This window comes from Dipteris shenzhenensis, chromosome 20, assembly GCF_047967505.1.
Source record: "Dipteris shenzhenensis isolate YYH24624 ecotype China chromosome 20, Dip_SZ_1.0, whole genome shotgun sequence".
NCBI classification, from domain to species: Eukaryota; Viridiplantae; Streptophyta; class Polypodiopsida; order Gleicheniales; family Dipteridaceae; genus Dipteris; species Dipteris shenzhenensis.
Window position 1 is genome coordinate 11,376,257 of NC_141615.1, and position 23,812 is coordinate 11,400,068.

The window sequence follows — 23,812 nt, forward strand, 5'->3', positions numbered from 1 at the left end:
CTACCGAGAGAGAGAGAGAGAGAGAGAGAGAGAGAGAGAGAGAGAAGAAGAAGAAGAAGAAGAAGAGAGAGAGAGAGAAGAAGGCAAAGAGAGAGAGAGAGAGAAAGGGGGAGAAAAAGGTGCATAGTATTCAATGGGCCTGAGAGAGAGAGAGAGAAATGGAAGAGGAGAGAGAGCACGTCCAAAAAAATGGAAGAGGAGAGAGAGGGAATGAATGCAGGTCCAAAAAAGCACACCGAAATTTGAAAGAGATGCTCTAAAGTCAACACACCAAATGAATTTGTAAGAAAAACACATATGGAAAATGCTAGAGCCTAGAAATTATTTTTGGCATCTCAAAGTTAAACCTTCACTAAGGCTACCTAACGGGAGGCCAAAAAGCTTTTGGTTGTTCAATTTTGGCCTTCCTGAAAAGAAGCCTTAGGGTGTTTACACACTTGGCCCACTCTGGGCATGCCCAAGGTTCATGGATGGTTGGGCAAGATTGCCCGCCCATTGCTCGCCCACTGTGGACATGCATTGAATGAAGGTTGGGCTGGCTTAGGTGCCCATAGTGTGTAAATATCCTTAGTGATGAAACTCGTTTCAACGTCAATGAATGATTTATGAGCATTCCCCCTGTTTAGCTTGAACGGCCAGGGGAAGAAAGATACATCATGCCATAATTTAACGAAAGCATTCATTATCCGACTGAGGTTTGTCAAACTCTCGTAGCCCAATATTTTGTTCGATTCAGTCGTGGTGTACAGCACGACGTTTTTAAAAAAAAATCAGAGTGGGGGAACTTTTAGTCTGGACTAATCATATTAGCCTGATCGGCCTCTTCTGTGATGGGTTTTTTATTTGCAGGAATCTGGTGTTGTGAGGCTCGTTTTGAAGGAACTGCAGCAACTGCTCAGTCACTAAGTTATGCTCTTTACAACGGGACAATGGCTGAGCCAGGATTTGAGATTCAATGTCCAATAGCCAGCTTGTAAAAATTTAGCATCCGCATACGTTTTCGGAAGGCCAAAATGCTTGGGTAAGATTTTCATTGACAGTTTGTCTTTGTTATCTTCTGTGGAAATAAATCCTGTGTTCAAGAATTTCATCTTGTCATGCTTGCCCAGAACATTGACCGAGGTCTTGCCAACACTGTCCCGATTGGCACCACATGTTTCAATCACGTCACCAAATGAAGCATTTAGCAGTGTGCAGCAGCGGCTGTACTTGAAGCCTTCGATGCAATCTATTGTTTTCAAAAGCCCATTGCAGAGACCAGGACGTAGCGTTAGGGCATTGGTAGTCAAGGCCCTAAAAGATGAGCAACAGGGAAGGAGATTGGTTGATGTTGTCAGATTGATTCCAACATTTGCTAGGGAGTATTTCAAGAGTCCATTTCGGAGGGCACTTTTTGGTGGCATTTCTCTGTTGGGGGGTTTCTACGTAGCACAAACCATCTCTCTTTCATTTGGTGCTTTAGGTGTAAATGATGTTATTGCGGCAGTCCTGTGTGTGCTTTTTACAGAGTATGTCACCCGTTTCTATTATACAAGACGAAGGCCTACCTTCTCTGTAGCCCTTTTAAACAATTTCAAGATGGGCTTCTCCTATGGGCTATTCATTGATGCATTCAAGCTTGCTAGTTGATTAAGGGTGTGCTGATTTCCTTCGGGAGTTTGTATGATGAAAGGTTGAAAGTAATATGTGGCTACTGCTTGCCTGACGAGATGATATTTCTAGTTTTTTCAAACAATTGAGTATCTTTGTTCAGACTGTATTGCTTGGGAAAAGCAATTACTGTTGCAGAATTCAGGCGTAGGTCTCATAACAGTAAGCCTGAATCACCTCTTGCTGCAGTAAGTCTAAGTTGCGACGAGGGTTGAACAGGTTGATCAGCATGAGAGCAGGTTCCTGTGTAACAAGTTCGTACAGCGGAGGAAGAAGCACAGACTGTCAGGAGAAACATTACATCTCTTTTGCTGTTACCATCAGGAGGGATAATGTTATGTTCCCTTGCATTGTGATCATCATTGTATTAGAACTATAACCTTGATTTTTCGAAAAATAAAGGTTACTTTCTGACCAAAATGTGACCTGTGAGATTATTTGCTTTGCTTTTGGAAAACTTTTGTTTTATTGTTCCCTTGGTCTTTTAGGTTTGCTTTTTTCAGTTTTCGCTCATATTGTATTCCTCTACTGTGAAATGTGTTTCCCCACTCAATCATTTTGTATTTTGGTTGTTTCTACGTTGTTTTGTGGATACACATGTAATGGCAGGTGCCCCTTGTAACCAGATGTACTTCGAACCTATGTATAGTTGTAAATTTGTCTCGTGCTGTTTATCATTACTGTGTATGCCTCTCCATTTATGTGAAGCTGCTACTCTTTTCTTTATTAAGGTTACAACTGTTGTTCCGCCTTGAGTTAAACGGAATTTCGAATCATCCAGTTATATGTGACTACTTTAGGACAAGTGGCCTTCAATTATTGAACATCAGTAGAACAGAGCATAAAAAACTATCCATCTTTAGTGACCCTTGTTGTAGTTTCTTTTGTTGAAGGTTCTTTAAGACATGTCATTGCACATACAATCCTTGCTGTTGGTTCTTTATTGGAATTTTTCTTTAAAGGCTTAAAATTTTTGACTTTCTTGAAGGCAAGATTATGGTTTCCATAATTATAAGACACTGACAAAGGATTGAAATTTGCCCTTGAAATTCGAAGAATCCTTGGGAGAAAATATTTTTTTCATTGGAAATTGAGAGCTATCTAGCTGCTTTAAAACTAAGAGAAGCTCCTTTGTTTGTAGCTTTGCTAGTTGCTCTTCAAAAAGAAAAGCCTCTCTTTATAAAATTCAGCAGAAGTCTGTGATTTGTCATGTCTTTTGCAAATGTCAGAAAGGAGGGGTCACTTGTAAGCCCCCAAAGGAAAAGAGCATGGAGGACGAACACCTGCAGACGGAACCACCTTTGTATCGTAAGACTATGCTGCTTGCAATGTGGCTCTTTGATCCATACACTCTTACCTTAAAAGCATGAGTTCATGTTGTCCAAGCTTCTCAGCTCTCCCTATAGAGTTGTGACAGTTTCATGTATCTTCATCTGTCAGTGTGCTTTCCAAGCACTAGATTTCCTAAAAAAGAGCTGCTTTTCATCACAAAATTCTACACTTGCTCTTCCAATGTCCCTCGTGCTCCCACTAATGCATTTTAAGAACATATCTTGTGTCACTGCAACATCCATCCAAGTGCCTTTGTGCATTTGTCACTGTACAATGAGAAGTCTACTTGAAGTCCTTCACAGAGTGTAGAAACATCATCTTTGCAAAATACAAGGGCACATCCCCATGGGGGGATATTTTGCATATACATCAATCAATATGTCACGTGCTCAATCTTAGATCTGTTGAAAGTAACAATCATATGCTGGTTACCACTGCCATATGTTATTTACCACTATCATATTCTAGTTACCACTCCCATATGCTAGCAAGCATCGGAATACTGGTTACCACTATCATATGTTAGCTAGCACATGCAATACTAGCTACCAATGTCACTCAATTTAGCACCTGCAGTGCTAGCTAGCACTTGTATTGCTGGCTACCACTATCATATGCCAGATTGTATAGGCACTATTGGTCACCATTATTATATGCTAGTCAGCACATGTACTGTTTGTGTGGTGGTTGAACTCCAGGCGACCCAGAGATCAACACAGGCATCAATCAAAAGATCTATCAGGAAGGTTTCTTTGTTCCTGACATGTGTGCTTGAAAACAGGTGAAGATGAGCCGGGTGAATTATCTATTAGTTTACCTTTCAGTTTCTTCAAGTTCCTACACGGATGCCGTTACCCAACTTTGGGGACAATGACAAACTAGATGGGACCAAGTAGCCAAACTGGAAGGTGAAGATAAAGGAGCAACATAGTGTAAGGTGGCCACGAGCGCATAGCTGAAACCCAAGGATCAACGGGATTCCATAAATGAGGTATTGACAGCAGTTCACCTACAAAAGGTGGAAGAGGAGGATAGGGAGTTGTTATCATTGAGATCATTGGTTCGATGACAGACGATGTCATTGCAGACATCTAATGGTGGATACTTTAGAGGCGGCCTGGACCATAGTGAAAGACTTGCATTAGATGAACAACACTAGCCGGATTCTTATGCTCTAGAATCAATTGCTCACAATGAAGATGGAGGAAGGAGATCTGGTAAGCATGCATTTGATGAAGGTCAAGTTTATCAGGGATCAGTTAGCAGTTGCAGGTCACAAGGTCGAAACAAATCAGTTAGCATTGTTAGTCTTGAATATGCATCTTATTCAGTAGCTACACTAACTACTACAGAGCTATCTAGGCCACTCACTTTGAGGAGTTGGGGTCTGTGCAAGCCAAGAAGACGACGTACAAGGACAAACAGCACAAAGGACAAGGCCTTCTTGTTTCAAGCAAAGGGAAGGTGAGCAACAAGGGCAAGCCTAGGGTAAGCCTAAGGCTGTTCTCGATTCTTCAAAACAAACAAGGGAATCTTTTGAGGGTGGAGGTAAGAAGAAACAAAGAAAATGCTTCTGTTGTGATAAGCTTGGACACATAGCCAAAGATTGCACAAGGAAGAGCCAATGGCTAATGTAGTAGTGGTAGAGGAGCTGTTCTTGGTGGAATCCCAAGCATCCTCGAGACAAGACTTGCAGACAGTGAGGTGACTGTCAGACTGTCAAACTTGACTATTGGTGCACAGAGTTTGATTCCTTTGTGAAACTGGAGGACAACACATGTTGCTCAGAGTTTGAGGAAGGCTGTCAACAATGAGGAGGAAGTATACAAGGGCACCCGCTGAGTGGAGACTTTAGGAGCAGTGTAGCAGAGAATGGCAATCAGGAGGTGTGCATGGCTTGCTGCAAGATGAGATTCATCCAGGGAAGCTTATTATTTATAGCTGAATTTAGTAAGATACTTTAGAACATATGCTTATTTTGGAGTTCTCAATAGAGAGAAATAAGGTTAAAGCCCTGCTAGACAGCTAGAGGCAGCCACTTCATAGCAGAGGTATGTGATGCCTCTTGCTTGACGACTGAGAGAGTTAGTGTTGCAGACTTCTTGGAGGCTGCGAAGCTGACGAGGTAGTTCTCAAACGACCCATGGCGATGAGATACACTTGGGTGAAGACTTGATGTCATAGATGCGAGAGCCACAGGTAGAGAGCACGGATGGTACCTTGGAAGACTGAGGATCTAACTCATAGGGAGGGTATGTAATCCAGACACAGAACCTTGGTGAAGGGGATCTATGTGGACCAGCCATTAGGATCTCTCTATATAAGGGTCAATATGGAAATTCACGGAGAAATCAATTAGATGGCTGTTACCACTTGGAGGGCAACATGGTGGACGAGTTACCCCGTACAGCTCAGGTGGAGCGTAAACAATGCTGATGCCATGGACTATGCCATCAGAAGTCTGGACTACGGGTGTTAGTAGCTCTTCGAAATCAAGGGAAAACACATATGGATTTGTGGTTAGAAGGAAAAATATATCTAGTAGATCCACAAACTTGTCAGATTCCTCAATTCCATGGATTAACTAGCTTAATAAAGTTCCTATGTAATGGTGAGAATGGTTTGTTAAAATATTGTCAAAGGTTGATTGGTCATGGAGCAAGTAGCCTCCCTTCACAGCCAATATCACTCTTTGCTTAATGAAAGAGACAAAAGGATCGCAATGTTGGAGGTTTGGAATCAACATTTGGTATCATCTATGCAAGCTACAAGTGTTCAAATGTATGCATATGATGGCATAGAGAAGAAAAATCAGGAATTACAAGTGAAGGTTCAAGCATTAGATGCTCAATTGGGAGAGAGCACTATAAATGAAATTCACTTACAGATGCAAAACAAAGCTCTGAAGGATGAGATCAAAAAGTTAGAAAAAGCATTATCATTCATGAAGGATACTCCAATGCGTCCAAGACTACGGAAGAGGAAATTGTGTCCAATGGGATGAAATATCCAAGAAAAGTGGTCACTAGAAGTGTCGAGTGAAAGCTTGAAGGAGTGTTTCAAAACTCATGTCTATCCATGATGAACACTAGGGTGCTATGGGTGAAGTGTTTACAAAAAAAATGTTGGAGTCTGTTATACAACATCCAAAATTCAAGTGTCTAAAATCAGAGATAACATCTGAGTCAATGAGCAAAGTTGTGGAGTATTCACTGCAACTAGTGCATAGGGAGTTTGTGATACTGTAGGGATAAGTACAACGGCATATCGGCTCATATTTAAGAGCTTAAAAACAACATGTCTTTTTGTGGGAGCAAAAGTTAATGCCCTGCTTCCTAAACCGACTGATGTTGATAAGGTCAAGCATGCACTAAATTTGGGCATACTTGATTTAGTTGGTGAGCCCTAGCATGTATGTAGTACACTAACTTTGAAAACAAAGGCTAGAGAGTCTAAAGAATTGGAATTGATAGTCAACAATAACTTTGTGATGGATTTTCGAAGAGTTCTACAAGCCATGGTGAAGTTTTATGATATGCCTATGGAGGAATGCAATGGTACTCTGAAGATTGTACTAAAGCTTGATGAAAGTAAGGTGGTCAAAGGTCAAAAATTAGAAAGAGTTAGCTTGACAATGATGAATAGAATATTGGACCTTGAAGTTGAGCTTAATGATGCAAGACAGTTCTGTGTGTAATCAGAGTAGGAGATTTGGTGGTTGGCTGCCTTTGAGGTATGATGGAAATTTGAATTTTAATGCAATAATGTAAAAAGACTTAGAATATTTTCAAATAACATGTGAGTTTTTTATGCAGGTGCTAAAAGAGTCACATTCAATTTTGAATTGGTTTTTTGACCAAACTGATATCCCAAGTGTGATCAAAGGTCATAATAATGGGTGAGCTACTTGAAGTTGAGGGCTATGGATCCTACCATGTAGAATGGCATCTAGCTGCTGCTAACCTCAAGACTATTAAATGTATGTTTAATGTGGCACATGGAGCAAATACAAGCCATCCTTGTCCACTATGCATGCAAACGAGAGTACCTGCAAAGGGTGGTAAAAAGAATCAAAAGCAATGGTCCTCTAAACTTGCAGAGATAGATCAACTAAGGTACCGGATAGGGATGCTCCAAGGAAAGATCCATCATGAAGCCCAATTCTTGAAATTCCTCTTGAATGACTACACATTTGTGCTCTTCATGCTATTGTGAGAATAATTGAAAAGTTGGTGCATCTGTACATCATTGATGCATATAACTTGAAGCCCCATCAAGAGAGTGACTGGATGATTGCAAGAATTGAAAAAGTTATTTTAGATATGGGACTACATTCTGGGCAAGTAAAGATTACAAAACATGAGAAAAGAGGCAATGTTCCTTGTAATCCAAGATTTGGTGGTGTCAAGGCTTTAGGTTCCTTTCTGCAAAGAAGAAGAATGACAAGCTCAAACATGCTAATGAGTTTGATATATGGAGAAAGTTACACAATGCATGTTGTGAACGAGGGGGGAAGGGACAAAAAATTTTGGAAAAGGCACGTGTGGTTAGTTAGCTCTTGATAGCTTGGTACCTTTACTACAAAATAAAAGATTCAAAGATGATGATGCACAGTGTCTCATCAATGATGTGAATGACTTTAGCCGAAATATGAGATAGCTTGGCGAAAGAATCATTTCACACAGTACATGGTAATCTCTAACTTGGACATTCAGATGTGCATATTGAATGGTCCTATATTTACTAATTTAGTTTTCTATTGTTGGCATCACATTTTATATGCTCATGCATCATACATGGCATGGAATTATGGAAGCATCAGAGTGTGGTCCACTCAGGGCATGGAAAGATCGCATTCGCAAACACGTTGTGCATATAATAGAGCGACCCAACATAAGGGTGGTAGAACTAAGTCAAGCCCAATGGTTCAATTGGTTCAATGGTGGTACAGGCGTATCAAAATAAGAGCAGCAACACTAGCATTCAAAGAGTCCTTAGTGTCCCATGCAGTGCAAGATGTTAACGCGAAACGTCAAAGAAGAATATACAACTCATCAAATGCAAGACAGAATCATGCAAGGTGGCATGCAACCTATCATAGACAAGGGTGCATATGGGTGGAGATAGATGAAAATGATGGTGTAGACTCTTCCAATGTGGATGCCCATGCATAAGTTTTAGAATTTCTTTGTAATATTAGTTATATGATTTGCAGTAAAGCCAATGTATAATGGCTATGAGTTGCAGTACAAATGAGAAATTTTGAGTTATTGGATCGTAATTATAAATATGTAGCTCAAGGTTGCACCAATTTTACTGCTCTAGTATGCTAATTAGGTTCTATCTACATTTAAATACTAAGCAAGGGATTATTAGTATACACTTGTACAACATCCCACAATGTACACATTCAACTTCCCTAAACCCTCTGTCTGCAAATTTGTTGCTCTTAAAATATCCCATCTCTCTAGTTCATTTGGCTTTCTTTGTAGCTCGTTGGTTGTCTCTATCTTTAACATAGAGATTGTAGCATCATTTTGTACTAATGCTTTCAATTTTTCTATGTAGCAAGGTAGATATTAAAAGGACCATGCAATGTTTGATTGTTTTATTCAGCATCAGTCTGTCCTCTCTCTTGAGTTTGCATGTGACCTTTCCCTTTCCTACCATATGAGCTCTACCGCAGGTCGACACTATTACAATTTAATGCACATGCAAGCAACAATCTACAATTGAATTATAGAAATATTACAAATTTAATATTCTCAAATTTTCATTTAAAAAATACTTCATACAAAAAGCACATAAAATTTCCATATAACAAAGCATGCAACCAATGTGTTGTTGTTTTCCTCGTGCATGAATTACTAAAGCAACAATCTGCATTTCAATCAAGCAATATCAAAAAATGAAACTTATTATTGTCAAAGTTTCCCTTTAAAAAAACATCCATATAAAAGCATATAAAAAGTTCCATTTAACAAAATGCAAGCAACCAATGCGCTCTTTTTTTCATCATGCATTATATTTCATGCATATTGTCACCAAGACATAATTTAGTTACGTAACTTCTCATCCAATAAATGAATAAAATAATGTTTATGATGATCACGTGAAAATTTGATGAAATCAATGCAACATGCATGAATGAGAGAGAGTGAGTGAGTGAGAGAGAGAGAGAGAGAGAGAGAGAGAGAGGGAGAGAGTGGTACACGTGTGTGTGTGTGCATGCGTGCGTGCGCATGACGTGTGGATGAGAGGGTGGGAGTGTTGGTGTTGTTGGGTGGCCCCTATGTAAGGAATAGTCAGTTGGCTCATAAATACTCTTGTACCACCTCAACATGGTGTTTCCCAACAAAAGGGAACTCTCTTTAGTACACCCCAAAAGAATTAGGAAAGATCCCAAATTTTCCATAATGAAGATGACATAGGCATTGATAGTACCATGGTGAACAACAAGCCATGGATGCTTACCATACACCAGCTAGGCCTTTGATGAACCTGGAACATGCAAGGTGTAAGGATGGGGTAGTAGGTCAACGAGATCTTCCTACCTCTCTCCAAGGCTAATCTATTTGGTTTCCCTACACTTATCATAACAAAATTTTAAGGCTTCCCTCCTCCTTTGTTGGAAATCATTACATAGCATAAGTGGAGATAGCTTGTCATGTGCTTCTCCCATCGAATGTTTGATCTAAGTAGAGCCCTTAATGCCATAAATTGGCAAAAGGAATTCACTCCAAATTTTATCGGTAACATTTTGCTAACCTTTGCACTACAATCTTGAACATGTAGATAAATCTAACTTGGTTATCTTTTCCATTTCACCTAGGCACTCAATTCTAACTAAGATCAACTCCTTTGGCACAATTATTTACTATAGATTTGGTCCCTTGTGGATTGGTGTTCATATTAGGGTGTACTAGTGTTACTAGCAGGGATATAATCACTTCGCACCTTCAAAGCTCAAACTTACATTGTAATAATTTAAATTTTCTTTAGTCTATAGTTTGGGTACACAAATCTAGTTCTAGTGATATTTGCATTATAACGGTTCAGTGATTATATCTAAAAGTCCTTTGAAACCCTCTTTAAGTTTCTTTGTACATTTTGAATTTTAGAATCTAGCATCATGATCACATTCTTTGACAAAGTTTAAGTATTGTTTATTTCATCCATATTGCCTTTTTAGAATGTAACATTCACATTGATGTATCCATCCTTTGTTTTTAGAGTCATCACTCTTGCCTATTACTAGTCAAGCTTAGCACACTTCATCCTTTTAAAAAACATATCGGATCTATTACATGAACCTCCCACCCTATCAAAACATGCATACCTTAGGATATTGTGGTCATTCTTAACATAGAAGATACCTAAATTTGTCCTCCTCCTAAGTAACAAAGCATGTCTAAAGCTACTTGCTAGTGTTTCCCTTTTGGTTCCTCTAAAATTCTTAATTAGGTCACTACTTTTCTAAGGTTAAATCAAGTCCCACATTGGCCTTATTGTCATCATTTACAGTGTGCAAAAGGCCTGCTTTTCATCTCTTTCAAGATCCCATTGGCTTCATAAACGCCATCTATTGTCATTTCATAGCAATCGTAAAATCATCCCATGCTTTCCATTTCAAATTTTTTTTATAGCCTATACTTTTCTAGCCCACTTGTGTCAAGACTTAATGCATAGAGTGATAACACAACTATAGGTTGATATTCTTTGTACTTGTGCAAAAGCTTGTAATAATATGGTTTCATTGGATCTAACATGTAGGACATTTAGATGCCATCCTTCAATATGATGGCCATTTAAACAATGAGGAAGATGTCATCCTATGATTTTCTCAACCTTGGGAAAGTAGTATGAGCAAATAACAGTCACGCATGGTATCAACAAGACGTATGGTTATCTACTTCAATAGTACCATAAGGTTACGATTTGTAAGAATATAGATGGTGATCTAGAAATATATGCCAACGACCACATGGACCTTAAACGCTTTCATGCAAAACATAAAAATGTACCATATACCTTAGAAATTAAAAGCATTGTTGCTCAATGAATCCCAAAACTTGTTGCTCAAAGAGGTTTGCACCTTGTTTCTCAACCAAATAAGAAACTGAATGCATAATCTATAGATCCAACTTTTATAGCCATAGGATTTTGCATCTAACAAACCTACATGCTCATAGTCGGTTGCTTGTGATTTATTTTTTTTAACAAGTTTTGTGAATCCAATAAAGATGATTGATGTATGAGCTATTACTCATGCTATCACTTGTTTATTTGTGCTCAAAACTATTCAAGACGATTAATCACCAAAATTATAACATGCTAGCACAAAAGCACGCGAGATGCTCCTACTTGTATTAAGGGATTCAATAACCTCCATGTCAACTTTCCCTCTCGTTCTAGAAAATGTATTGCTTAAAAGTTCAAAGAGAGTTTTATTCCTCAATTATCATATTCGTGGATACATAATTGTACCTTAAGTTTATGGTGGTTATCCAAGATTACATGAAGCATCCCATGTTCTAGGAGTCGTTTTTAAAAGCAAACAATTGCTTGTTCTAGTCTATAATCATTGACAATTTATTCCCTTCAGCTTGTCCACACAAGGAGGTACACAAATCATGATGAAATCCCTTACCTGCATATTTTGACAAGCTTACCTACTTATTTCAACAAGAGAAACAACTCCTTCAACCCATCATCTTCCTTTGAACACTCTTAACCCATATCAATTGAGCAACATTCAATACTCAAAATCTCTTCCACTTGAATAAACAATTGTCATCCTTGGAAAGGGCCTTCATCTCATCTACAATCCTAAAAGATATATGATGCAAAACTTGCATTGGCTTGTTTTTTCTCTTAAGACTATAGAAGCATCTTATACAAACACAAAATGCAAATTCACATGTGCCAAAGGCATTGCTTGCCTAGCATGGCTTGATAAAGTTGCATGGTAATATAATCATGGTATATAATTCATGTTATAGAGTTGGTGAATACTCATTTGGTACTATGGTGACTACAATCACAAAAAGAAGAATAGGCTGCAACATACAAACCATTTTATATGCAACTCTTAGTTGGGTTCTCCCAACACACTGTATTCCATCTTTGAGTTTCTAATTTCCCTTTACTTATCATTCTCTTCATCATTCAAGTTGCATCACAATCACAAGAAATACAAACAATGCCCTAGTTGTGCAAATAGGCTTTGACCGCATTAGATCATGAAGTGATGAGAGATCAACAAGGAGTTAGAAGATGGGAGGCATGGAGTGCATTAGAATCTAGTGAGTCTAGAAAAGGAAACCAAACATGTAAAATATTTTTATTAGCCCTCTAAAAAGGCTGCATTATTTTTAAAACAATAGATTTAATATACTCCAATAGCTGTGACCACCTTGAAATATATAATTAAGTGGATTTGCATTGTGTTCACAATGGCATGTATTCCACCTCCAATCAAGTCAACTCATCTTTTGAGCTTGTACAATTGATAATCCCTTGCAGCCGGTCACAATTTTTTAACATCTCAGCATAACACAGACTTGGATCAACCCGGTTGGAACGAGGTACAAGCAAAATTCCCTTCAGCATTACTAGTATCCAACAAATTTCCTAGTGACGGAATATAGTTCATTAAGGGTCCCCATAGGGCATTTGCATTGCCACTTAAAGATGAAACATAAAATCATTCAAATCCCATATTCCAAAATGTAGAAGTATATGGGAAATGAAGTAGCCCAGAGGCAGGCACACAAGTAGGGAGACGCTAATTTCCATAATAACCTCTGCTTGTGATTAGCGTTAATTAGCGTTATTATGGAGGTAATCACAAGCACAAGTAGCCCAGAGGTTTCACAAAATGGACATGAACTGCAATGTGATTAGTCAAAGCTTTGAATATATGAACCACAAATTTGACCATGCATCCTTGCATGTATTAATCTTCTTCTCTTGGGGTCATATTTTCTTTCCATAGTGTACTTTGTGCTTGGTCATAGCACATAACTTGAGCTGCAAATGGTTTTTGCAGAGCAGTTTGAACAACTCCACACCTTTTGTATATCATGTGGAAAATGTAGACCAGCCAAGCAATGAAGGATAACTATTGCTGGCAACTGAGTTTGACTATTCATATTTTAATTGCAAGTTTTCTTGAGCTATAGAACTGTTCTTAAAAGGATGAGGCCTATCTGAATTCCTGGAAAAAAACGGTTTGCTTACAAAACAGAGAGACGTCTCAAGAAGAACAGATGCTTTCTATGTCACTTACCATATTGATGGGGAAAAAACCCACTGCACACTTATCTGACATGTGGTCTTCGCTACCCTCCACGGTACAAAATTCATGTATACTTCATTGCAGTGCCACTGCTCACAGAAGAGTCATGCTTTAAGTACAAAAAATTATCCGCTTTCCTCACAACCCCTTGGCCTGGTTCTCTAGCCCACTTTTCTCATTAGGAGATATAGCCGCTGATCCAACATCAAATGCCCTAAATTACTCGGGTCTCCTTTCAGCAACATCAAAAGGCCTCCAAAGGATACGTAAACCTCTCTACACAAGAACAGACAGCTTTTAGCTGGTATATACAGCTAGGTTTTAAAGAAGAAAATCCCGTAAATTCCATGCATAAATCATTCACAATAGCTCCATACTATATAGTCAATATAGGGATACAGGTACGTAAAGCTGCTTGACTATGTGCAAAGATTAAGCAGATAGATAACTAGCACACGAGTGGATGAGATGACAGTAAGGCACGTGAATGTATACACACACTTGCACATGCATATGGATTACTGTGTACACTGCGACTCTTATAAGAATGAACCAAAGGAAAGGTGCACACATGACGGGAGAAACAAAGGATTGACTATGTGAGTTGAGAGAATACATTTTCACAGAACCACCAGACTCGTTATCTGAAAACTTGTATAGCTTTCCATACATGACGTACTCGTATTTATCAGCAAGAGATTTCCTTCCACTCTGTCCAAACAAGATCAAAATATACATCTCTCCAAATTAGTGAATATTGCCTGCTGTCAACGACACATCAGACAGCATCATCGGCTTAAAACAGTGTAACAATAAAGAAGGGAACAGTCTAAACAAGGACGCAACTGTTTATTCACAAAGATTGGACAGAGTTTTTATCAGATATAAAGAAGGGAACAGTCTAAACAAGGACGCAACTGTTTATTCACAAAGATTGGACAGAGGCAGCACAATGTATGATATCATGAGGACTTCAAAACCTTTTATAAAACAAACCTGATCAAAAGTGGCATCATCAGGAGTACCATCCAGGCTAAGAGTGCTTGACAAGGCCATGGTAAATTTGTCATCAACCGCCAGGGGATAGATATCTGTATTCACATCTAATAGCATATGCATATCGAACTGTTCACTCCGTGCCTCAATCCTTGACACTACCATACATTGTACAAATTATATCACATAACCAGTTAGTCCTTTCTACCATGACTCAGTATCATGAAATTTATCACTTAACCAATCAAAACGCATTGAGTCAAAACAGCGCCTTTCCTGTGGATAATTGTTTCCACACAACTCTTAGATAATGTGGAGCCCTGCATCTACCGAAATCATTCCACCATCCACATACCAATTATTTTGTTGCAAAGGTTAAAGCCACTAAAAATATTCATGAAAACATACCTTTGTCAAATTTTTTCCCGTCTGGATCCATTCTGACAATAGTGAAAATGTCTTCAAAGAGCAACTCCACCATGGTTATATTCAGCAATGCAGCAAATAGCCAAACACTCACGCAAACAAACACCTGCATCGAAATCAGCAGTAACAATGTCAAACAAAATATTTGCATGATAATTAATAAGTTAACACTACCGACCAGGTAGACACTTCACAATAACCAATCCAAACCCTCAGCAATGATCCGTGAGTTCATCCTCAGCCTTATGGATGTGCTTGGATCCGAGAAGGCAACCCCATAGCGCAAGCATAGGCCTCGTGTAAAAAGGGGTAAAAAATAGTATCAGCATTGCCAACCTGGCCCCATCAAACCCAGGGACAGCGACCACGCCACCATTTTCCACACCATCTTATAAGAGCATGCCGTGCCTTCCACAAGGCTAGTGCTTGCATCATAGGCATGAGGATGGAAACAGATTGTGACTTGGGCTATCATAAACCACTGTTGGTCAGATTAAGGCTAAGTCATCGACAAAAGATGAACACACAAAGAATCAATGACAGTTAGGTCATGGGGTGGAAGTAAATAAGTTCTTAATTCTGAGATACATGCATCTACGGTCAGCACCAGCAGTTATGTGAGAAGCCACTAAGCTAAAAGCAGAAAAATAGCCTGAATTTACAAGACTGAATCTGAACAGATGAACTGCCAAAGTAGGGCAAAAACCCTGCAAGTATAAGAAGAATGGCTGCTCCAGCATGCTGTCTAGAAGGGCAATCTGTGACAGAATGGAGAGAGGGAGGTATCCTATAGACGGGGGACGCTGGAGCATAGTTACCACGGAACGGTAATGTTCCGAGAACTCCGGTGCCGAAACGGGGCTGGGAAGGCCGCCAACCAGCCGACCATCTGGTCGGTTGGTTAGGGCTGCAACCAACCAGGCCAGTTGGCCCATTTAGGGCTGGCTGATCAGTCAGTTTGAAGGGGGGATTTGCCCCTATAAAAGGAGGTCCTTGTGGCCTCATTTTGCATCTAGCAGGACAGCAAGAAGCTGAGCAGAAAGGAGCAGCAGGAGCCCCTTGGGCCTACATCCAGAAGGTGAAGGAGGGACCAAAGGTGCTGCGGACTTAGTTCACAAGGCTGTCTACCAGGGCAGCAAGGTGCTGAGATCTTTGGACAGAGAGTCTACATACGCTCGAGGTGGAGCACGCAGGCTCGGAGATCTAGAGGTACCAGGGAAATAGTTAGGAAGATCAATGGACCACAATTTGGTGGAACTCTGTATCTGTCTTTTGTATTGTGTCCATAGCTTTGGATGAAGATATATCGTTTTGGTGGATTCTATAGCTTGGATCACTATCTCTTTGCTAGTCTGCACGACACATGTATATATGTGAAGCACATTAAGTAAGGAAGTTTGTGATTCCACACACTGTGTGAGCTCCTGAGCTATTCTATCAATCTTCCACTGTGCATACCCTCTGTTGGTTGATTTCTAACAGGCACTGCTGCAGAGGTTGCAACAACAACAATATGTTCCAATGAACAAGGCAAAGCATAAAGAGTGATCAGGATAGAGCTCAGTTGTATGCTTAAAAAGCAGTCACCTCGAGTTCTCTCAAAACGCCAATGGGTTTACTTGAACATCTCTAAAGGTTCTCAAGTGGGGCAAACAGGTCTCGTGATCCTTAACTAAATCAATGAAGTGGCTACAAGTTGTATTTACCTTATGGTGTTCAGGTACACTAGTCTTGTACCTATCTTTCATGTCAATAGATTGAAAGAGAAGTTGAGCTTGGGGACACTTTAGTCTTTGAGGATGAGCTTAAACCATGTATGTGCCTCGTGAACCAAAATACCTCCTTTATTATAACATCCAACAGCTTAAGAACAAGATTGTCTTAGAGTTGAAGGTTAAGTGGAGGGGTTGCTCACAAGATAGATGAATTCAAGAACATGCCCATGTTAAGCCAGGCAATCTCCAATTCTAGAGGACCGGATAATCAAAGGCCAAACTGGCGCAAAGGCCCGATAAATTACAGGTAAAAACACCACGGGTGAATCTCCGTAAGGACAAAAATCAACAACCAAAGCCCTGTCAAAAACAGGCCCCTGAAGAGACCTGGATCGGAGGCCACAACTGGCCCCATTCTGGCCAACCAAAACTGGCCGACCAGACTGACCTGGTCGGTCAATATCTGGCCGACCAGACTGACCAGGTCGGTCAGATCTGGGCCGACCAGCTGGTTGACCGACTGGCCCTTCCCTATTTAAAGGGGGGGGGCCTAGGTGCTTCTCATCATCTTATGCTCCTGAGGTCCCTGCACACCCTGAGCTTCTGCCTCCACTTCTGCCTCCTGGCTGCCTCTTCTGCTGCCTCCACTTCTGCCTCTTGGCTGCCTCCTTTTCAGTTCCAGATCTGTCTTCTTCCTGCACCAGATCTGTCTCTCCTTTCAGCTCCAAATCTGCCTCCTTCCAGCTCCAGATCTGTCACTCCTTCCAGCTCCAGATCTGCCCCCAACTTCTGCTCCAGATAATGTTCTTTTTATTCCAGATCTGCAGCAACCCTTGCATCAGTTTGCTGTCTCAGATTTGGTTCAGTTCCAACTTGTGGAGCTAGTGCAAAAGTCCACTACAGTTGCCTTCCCTGGAGGATTGATGTTTGCTCCCTCCAGAGCTTCTCTCTCATATCTTCTCTTGTATTGAGTTCCGTTTGTGATATATATTTCTTCTTCAGCTATCATTAGTCTTCGGTATTGTTTTATTTGTCTCCAAGCACTTTCTTTATATGGTATCAGAGCCAGGTGTGCCAATCGACACCTGAGCCTTGATCTGGAAAGCTTGGAAGATAAATCATCACCTGAAGATGTCTTCTCCCTCTTCCCCGAAGCAATCTCAGCCTGAATCGACCTCTATTCAACCACCACCCTCGTCATATGTCGAGAGAGAGTCTGCAAGGATTGAAGGTGATGAATACCTCTCCAAACTCTTTAAAGAATTTGCTGAATTCCAGAAATGGAAGGAACTTGAAGCAGGTACCCGCACACCTCGTGCTTCTACTTCTCCACGTTTTTCTCCGATACGTCAACAAGGACCTCTATTCAACTCAGAAGAAGCTGAGCAACATCTCAAGTTCGGTGCCGACGAAGAACAAGTATACCCGGTCAATCTTCTTTCCGTCCATCAACTTTGCCTTCTTAGTCGCACGGTGCTATTTACAAAGATGCATGTTGACATCATAGATGAGACCTCGGGACTCCTTTTAGCTCGAGGCGAAGCCCAACCTCATGGTCTGTACTTCATAACTCAATTTCTTGAGACTCCCTCCCATACCGGCTCTGAGTTTCATCGGCTTTATGGTATTGCTACCCTGAAAGATCCAACTGACACAGAACGATTATGGCATTATCGTCTGGGACATTTGTCCTATGGCTCTTTATATGAAATGTCTCGGGATCATCTAGTTGATGGCCTACCTAAATTATCGCGAGCCAAAGATATTTGTCATCCATGCCAATTAGGCAAACAAAGCCGAACTCCTTTTCCTTCTCATTCCACTTCTCGAGCCAGTGAGATATTGCGTCTAATCCACCTCGATATTAGTGGCAAATCTCATGTTCCTTCACTGAATGGCTCACAATATTTCTTCTTAATTGTGGATGATTACTCTCGATATCAATGGGTGTTCTTCATGAAAGAGAAATCTGACACTTTTTCCTTCTTTGCTACTTGGGCTCGCTTGGTTATGAACCAAACAGGAAAGTCTATTGGGATTGCTCGTAGTGATAATGGTGGTGAATTCATTTCCCATGAATTCACTCAATTCTTTCACGAGCATGGTATCCAACGCCATCTTACATCTCCAAATTTGCCCTCTCAAAATGCTCGTGTCGAACGAAGACAACGCACAGTCATGAACATGGCCCGTTCCATGCTTTTTGCAACCGAGTTGCCTGAACATCTCTGGCCAAAAGCTGTGAATACTTCTGTCTATATCCTTAATCGTTGCCCTACTCAACCCATCCCGAACATGACGCCTTTTGAGGCCTTCTATGGCTACCGACCCTCTATTTCTCATATTCGCATCTTTGGATGCCGCGCACTCATACTCCCAATGATACTCGCGGTAAACTAGAACCTCGTGCAGAAGCCAAAGCTTATCACTTATTTGATCCTCGCACAAACAAAGTTTTGGTTCACCGAGATGTGGTCTTCGATGAAAGAGATGTTTTAAAAAATTTCTCTATTCTCTCTACTGATGACGTATCTACTCCTGTCCCCTCCGACAATTCTCCACCCGAAATTTCTTTCTCTCCTCCCGAAACTTCTTTCTCAACACCCATTGCTTCTCCTCCCAACCCGCTGCCACACTGGTATCGACAGACTATGAAGGATTCCGGGATTATTCCCTTAGAACTTCCTCCTTCCGGTCCTCGACGCTCTACTCGAACAACTTCTTCCACTACCACCGCCTCCATTTTTACCGCAGCCTATATCATACATTCTGAACCTGCCACTTGGCAGGAAGCAGTTCAACATCCTGCGTGGCATCGTGCCATGGAACAGGAGCTTGAGAGCATTGATCGCAATGAGACCTGGATTTTGGTCGATCGACCCACTCACAAAAAGGTCATAGGAACCAAGTGGATCTTCCGAACAAAACTCAAAGCCGATGGAACACTGGACAAGTACAAAGCTCGCTTAGTAGTGCAAGGATTTCGCCAAAAACATGGTATCGATTATGAGGAAACCTTTGCCCCTACTGCTCGATTAACTTCCTTTCGCCTTCTTCTCGCCCTAGCCGCTCATCACCGCTGGTCTATCTATCAGATGGATTCAAGAGTGCCTTTCTCAATGGCTACCTTGATGAGGAAGTCTATGTGACTCCTCCACCTGGTTTTTCTCCTCCTCGCCATGAAAATAAGGTATTCTGTCTCCGCAAAGCTCTTTATGGGCTTAAACAAGCACCTCGATCGTGGTTCCACAGAATAGACACCTTCCTCAAAACTAATGGGTTTCATTCCACTCCTTTTGATCCGAATTTATATATCCATCAATCTTCAGAGGGGGTCTGCTTTATCTTACTCTACGTAGATGATCTTTTGCTTTTAGGCTCTACTCTCACTACACTTCAATTCATTAAAACTCAACTCAACACCACATTCGAAATGACCGATCTCGGGCTTCTCTCCTATTTCTTAGGCATGGAAGTTGTTCAGCATTCTGGTGGCGTTTTTGTTTCTCAACAGAAATATGCTCTTCAACTCCTTGATCAGATCATTCCCCACGAGCCTAAGCTCGCTGCCACTCCCTTAGATCCCACAGTCAAGCTCTCAAAAGACTTGGAGTCTCCTCCCTTTGATGAACATCTCTATCGTCAGGTTGTTGGCAAGCTGCTCTGGCTCATTCACACTCGTCCGGATCTTGCTTACTCAGTTTCCTTTCTCAATCAGTACTTTAATAAACCCAAGCTCACTCATTGGCATGCATTTATTCGTATCTTGCGGTTCATACGTGGTACTTACTCTTATGGTTTACATTTCAGACCAGGACTAACACTACAGGGATACACTGATTCCGACTGGGCTGGCGACCCGAACAATCGCCGTTCTCATGGCGGCTACATTTTCTCGTTTGGCTCGCCACCTGTTTCTTGGTCTAGCCGTAAACAAGAAACGATTGCTGGCTCTTCTACTGAGGCTAAATACTGGGCCTTGTATGATTGTACCACAGAGGCCATACATCTCCGACAGTTTCTGGCAGAGCTACACTTTCCTTGTACTGAACCAACGATCCTCTACGTCGACAACAAAAGTGCCATTGCTCTCGCCGGCAATCCCATTTTTTCCAACCGCACCAAACATGTCGGTGTACACTTTCATTTTACTTGCGAGCAAGTGGAATTAGGTACTATTCCATTGATCTATGTTCCAGCTGCCGATAATCATGCTGACATTCTTACCAAGCCGGTTAATCGCCCTACTCTTGAGCATCTCAGCCCACGGTTGGGGATTGGTATACCGCCTCCTTCTTCTTAGCAGTTTTTTTTTCTTCTTCTTCTTTTGTATTCTTAAGGAAGTGAACAAATCCCCTGCGAGGGCACCCCTTCAAGTACTTCTTTTTGTACCATCATCTGGGCATTTAGTGAAGATGAAAACCTACTTTGTAGGCATCTTCATCTAAATGAAAACCCTTTTATTTTATTTTTTAAAAAAAGGGCTGATGAAGAAGATAGATCACTCCTGGAACACCTCTTTGCTTCTCCCTTCTACATTGAGAGGGGGTGTTAAGCCAGGCAATCTCCAATTCTAGAGGACCGGATAATCAAAGGCCAAACTGGCGCAAAGGTCCGATAAATTACAGGTAAAAACACCACAGGTGAATCTCCGTCAGGACAAAAATCAACAACCAAAGCCCTATCAAAAACAGGTCCCTGAAGAGCCCAGGATCGGAGGCCACAGCTGGCCCCATTCTAGCCGACCAAAACTGGCCGACCAGACTGACCTGGTCGGTCAATATCTGGCCGACCAGACTGACCAGGTCGGTCAGATTTGGGCCGACAGCTGGCCGACCAGCTGGTTGACCGACTGGCCCTTCCCTATTTAAAGGGGGGGGGGGCCTAGGTGCTTCTCATCATCTTATGCTCCTAAGGTCCCTGCATACCCTGAGCTTCTGCCTCCACTTCTGCCTCCTGGCTGCCTCCTCTGCTGCCTCCACTTCTGCCTCTTGGCTGCCTCCTCTTCTGCCTCCTTTTCAGTTCCAGATCTGTCTTCTTCCTGCACCAGATCTGTCTCTCCTTCCAGCTCCAAATCTGCCTCCTTCCTGCTCCAGATCTGTCACTCCTTCCAGCTCCAGATCTGCCCCCAACTTCTGCTCCAGATAATGTTCTTTTTATTCCAGATCTGCAACAACCCTTGCATCAGTTTGCTGTCTCAGATTTGGTTCAGTTCCAACTTGTGGAGCTAGTGCAGAAGTCCACTACAGGTTGCCTTCCCTGGAGGATTGATGTTTGCTCCCTCCAGAGCTTCTCTCTCATATCTTCTCTTGTATTGAGTTCCGTCTATGATATATATTTCTTCTTCAGCTATCATTAGTCTTCAGTATTGTTTTATTTGTCTCCAAGTACTTTCTTTACAGCCCAAAATCAAATAGTGCAGTTTCAATCTCATGACAATCATTTATAAGGTTGAAAACCATAATCTCCGTCATGCATAGCAAGACTAGCTATTGTAACATCCCCACCGACATCATCATTGACCAAACGCTCTGTAGACCATCAATATAAACATATGCTCTCACAAACACATATCCACACAACCATTGAAGTATTGATTCTCTCCAATGCTAATTCCCAAAATTATGTCTTAGTCCTTCTCTAGATAAGGAGGGAAGAATGTTATGTCCACAATTGGACATAACATATCCAAATGTTAATAGGCTAACCTAGTGTCATGTAAGCTAACCTTGGGATAGTTAGGACATCACGTATCGTGACAACATTTTCTTTTAGAATCTTGCACAATAGGGTGCCTATAATTATTGAAAAGCTTAACATGACTATCAAAAAGCTTAAAATCAAATCATTTGGTTGCATACTGTGAAGTCCAGGTTGAAAGTCATTGATTGAGGAACCTCTATTCAACGCAAGGTTAAGAGTCGTCTGGCTAGCATTAACACAATTAGCATGGACATATGGTTTTCCAAGATTTCTACCGCAAGACCTAGGACATTGCAGTCGATGAGGCTACATATAAGGGGAGCAACGTGAGATCATTGTCAATGTGAAAGAGAACCAATTTCTCAGTGCAACGAATGCCAACAATTTGTTAATTACTCGTGTTCCTTCAACAATTGCACTCTTTTGGAATGCTTGATTCAACTTTTTAGTTCATGTTTGAATGGTGGAAACGTTTGACCACTGTCGAGAGATGTCCTATATATGTTGCATATGTACATACATACGTGCATGCATGCATATATACAAACATTCATGCATATGTACTTTATACACACACACACACACACCCCTTTGTAAGACTAATCATATAAATACAGATTTTTGTTATTCTATGAAAATTTTTTATGCATCCACGTAAGATATTTTGATGTAGTTAAACAATTGATCACCCCTTCGACAAAATTCAAAGAATTTGTATGTCCGCTAAGGTGATAGATAATTATACCTTTGTAAGACTAGAACATACATATATGTGCGTTTGGGGGGGTATCTGTGTGTGTATGTAAAGTTTATACATCTTTCTCTCGACTCCACCCCTCGATTCTGAGTATATGGATCGGGCATTTTCGCATCTCATCACCCTGACTACCCCAATTTGGCTCTTGTCTGTGCTCTAGAGTGGTTATGCTAAGCTTCAAGAGAGAGCATTTTGTTGGGATCATGAGTATTTTGCCAAAAAAGCGATGGACGACGGTAATACACGTTCCTCCTCGGTTTCCTGAATCATTTTCAGAAGACCATTTGGCTTGGTCTACATCCCCATTCTCTTTACAACTTATTAAGCCTGTAAAAAATGTAAAAACACCTCTGAATCCTGCTTGATTGTATCGAAGTACCCTAAATCTAATGAACTGGGCTCGACACGACCATACGTCCTCATATTCACTACATTACACGGAAGTCTAATGTTGCTATTGTAGTTCTTTTGGTATCGTCATCCCTCCGACAATGTCCGTAAAATGCTGCCAAGGCCATAATCGCAAGCTCAAACTCGATGTTGACCATGCAGCAGTGGAGTATAGAATATATCAGAGTAACAGCAACGTCACCGCGATTGCAAAACGATGCTAGGTCTAATCCGTACGATAGTCTGATTTACAAGTCGAATTCTATAAAGAAGACCACAATCAGTCTTTTGACACGCGAACGCCTAAAAAAGTAAGCAAGAAAACGCCATGCATTCGCTGTCACTCGCATGGGCTGCAAAGAAACGAAAAGAAACTGTGAAAGAAATTAAAGGGTTGCATCTGCAGACAGGAAACTGTGAAAGAGGAGAGCGACGTACCAGGGCAAAAATGTCAGGATCGCTTGCCTGTTGCTTCTTTTGTTGCAAAGCCTGGGTGGAGCAATGGCAAGGCAGCAGGGAGCCCTAAAAAGAGCTGGGGACAAA

At 41.1% G+C, this 23,812-nt stretch overlaps 2 protein-coding genes across 2 annotated transcripts; one reads left to right on the forward strand and one right to left on the reverse strand.

Moving 5' to 3' along the window:
- The first annotated feature begins 575 nt into the window (after positions 1–575).
- Positions 576–2,057, forward strand: NPQ6 (YCF20-like protein (DUF565)). The gene is made up of 3 exons (XM_087391756.1): positions 576–695; positions 850–1,021; positions 1,110–2,057. Exons 2-3 carry the CDS (start codon positions 1,014–1,016, stop codon positions 1,627–1,629), a joined length of 528 nt encoding a protein of 175 aa, XP_087247882.1. The 5' UTR covers positions 576–695; positions 850–1,013; the 3' UTR covers positions 1,630–2,057.
- Positions 2,058–12,856: 10,799 nt separating this feature from the next.
- LOC147889276 (DNA-directed RNA polymerases II, IV and V subunit 8B-like) lies at positions 12,857–23,727 on the reverse strand. The gene is made up of 5 exons (XM_087391554.1): positions 23,708–23,727; positions 14,687–14,810; positions 14,279–14,436; positions 13,899–13,993; positions 12,857–13,558 (listed from the first exon to the last, which is right to left on the reverse strand). The coding sequence occupies exons 2-5, from the start codon at positions 14,757–14,759 to the stop codon at positions 13,444–13,446; spliced, it is 441 nt and encodes a 146-aa protein (XP_087247680.1). The 5' UTR covers positions 14,760–14,810; positions 23,708–23,727; the 3' UTR covers positions 12,857–13,443.
- Positions 23,728–23,812: the final 85 nt, after the last annotated feature.

Excerpts from the sequence above, each read along its gene's own strand:
- LOC147889276 (XM_087391554.1), bottom strand. The coding sequence starts at position 14,759 with ATGGTGGAGTTGCTCTTTGAAGACATTTTCACTATTGTCAGAATGGAT. Across the intron at positions 13,994-14,278 it reads ATGATGCCACTTTTGATCAG|AGTGGAAGGAAATCTCTTGC; the intron begins GTTTGTTTTATA and ends TTGTTTGGACAG. Across the intron at positions 13,559-13,898 it reads TCTGGTGGTTCTGTGAAAAT|AGAGGTTTACGTATCCTTTG; the intron begins GTATTCTCTCAA and ends GTTCTTGTGTAG.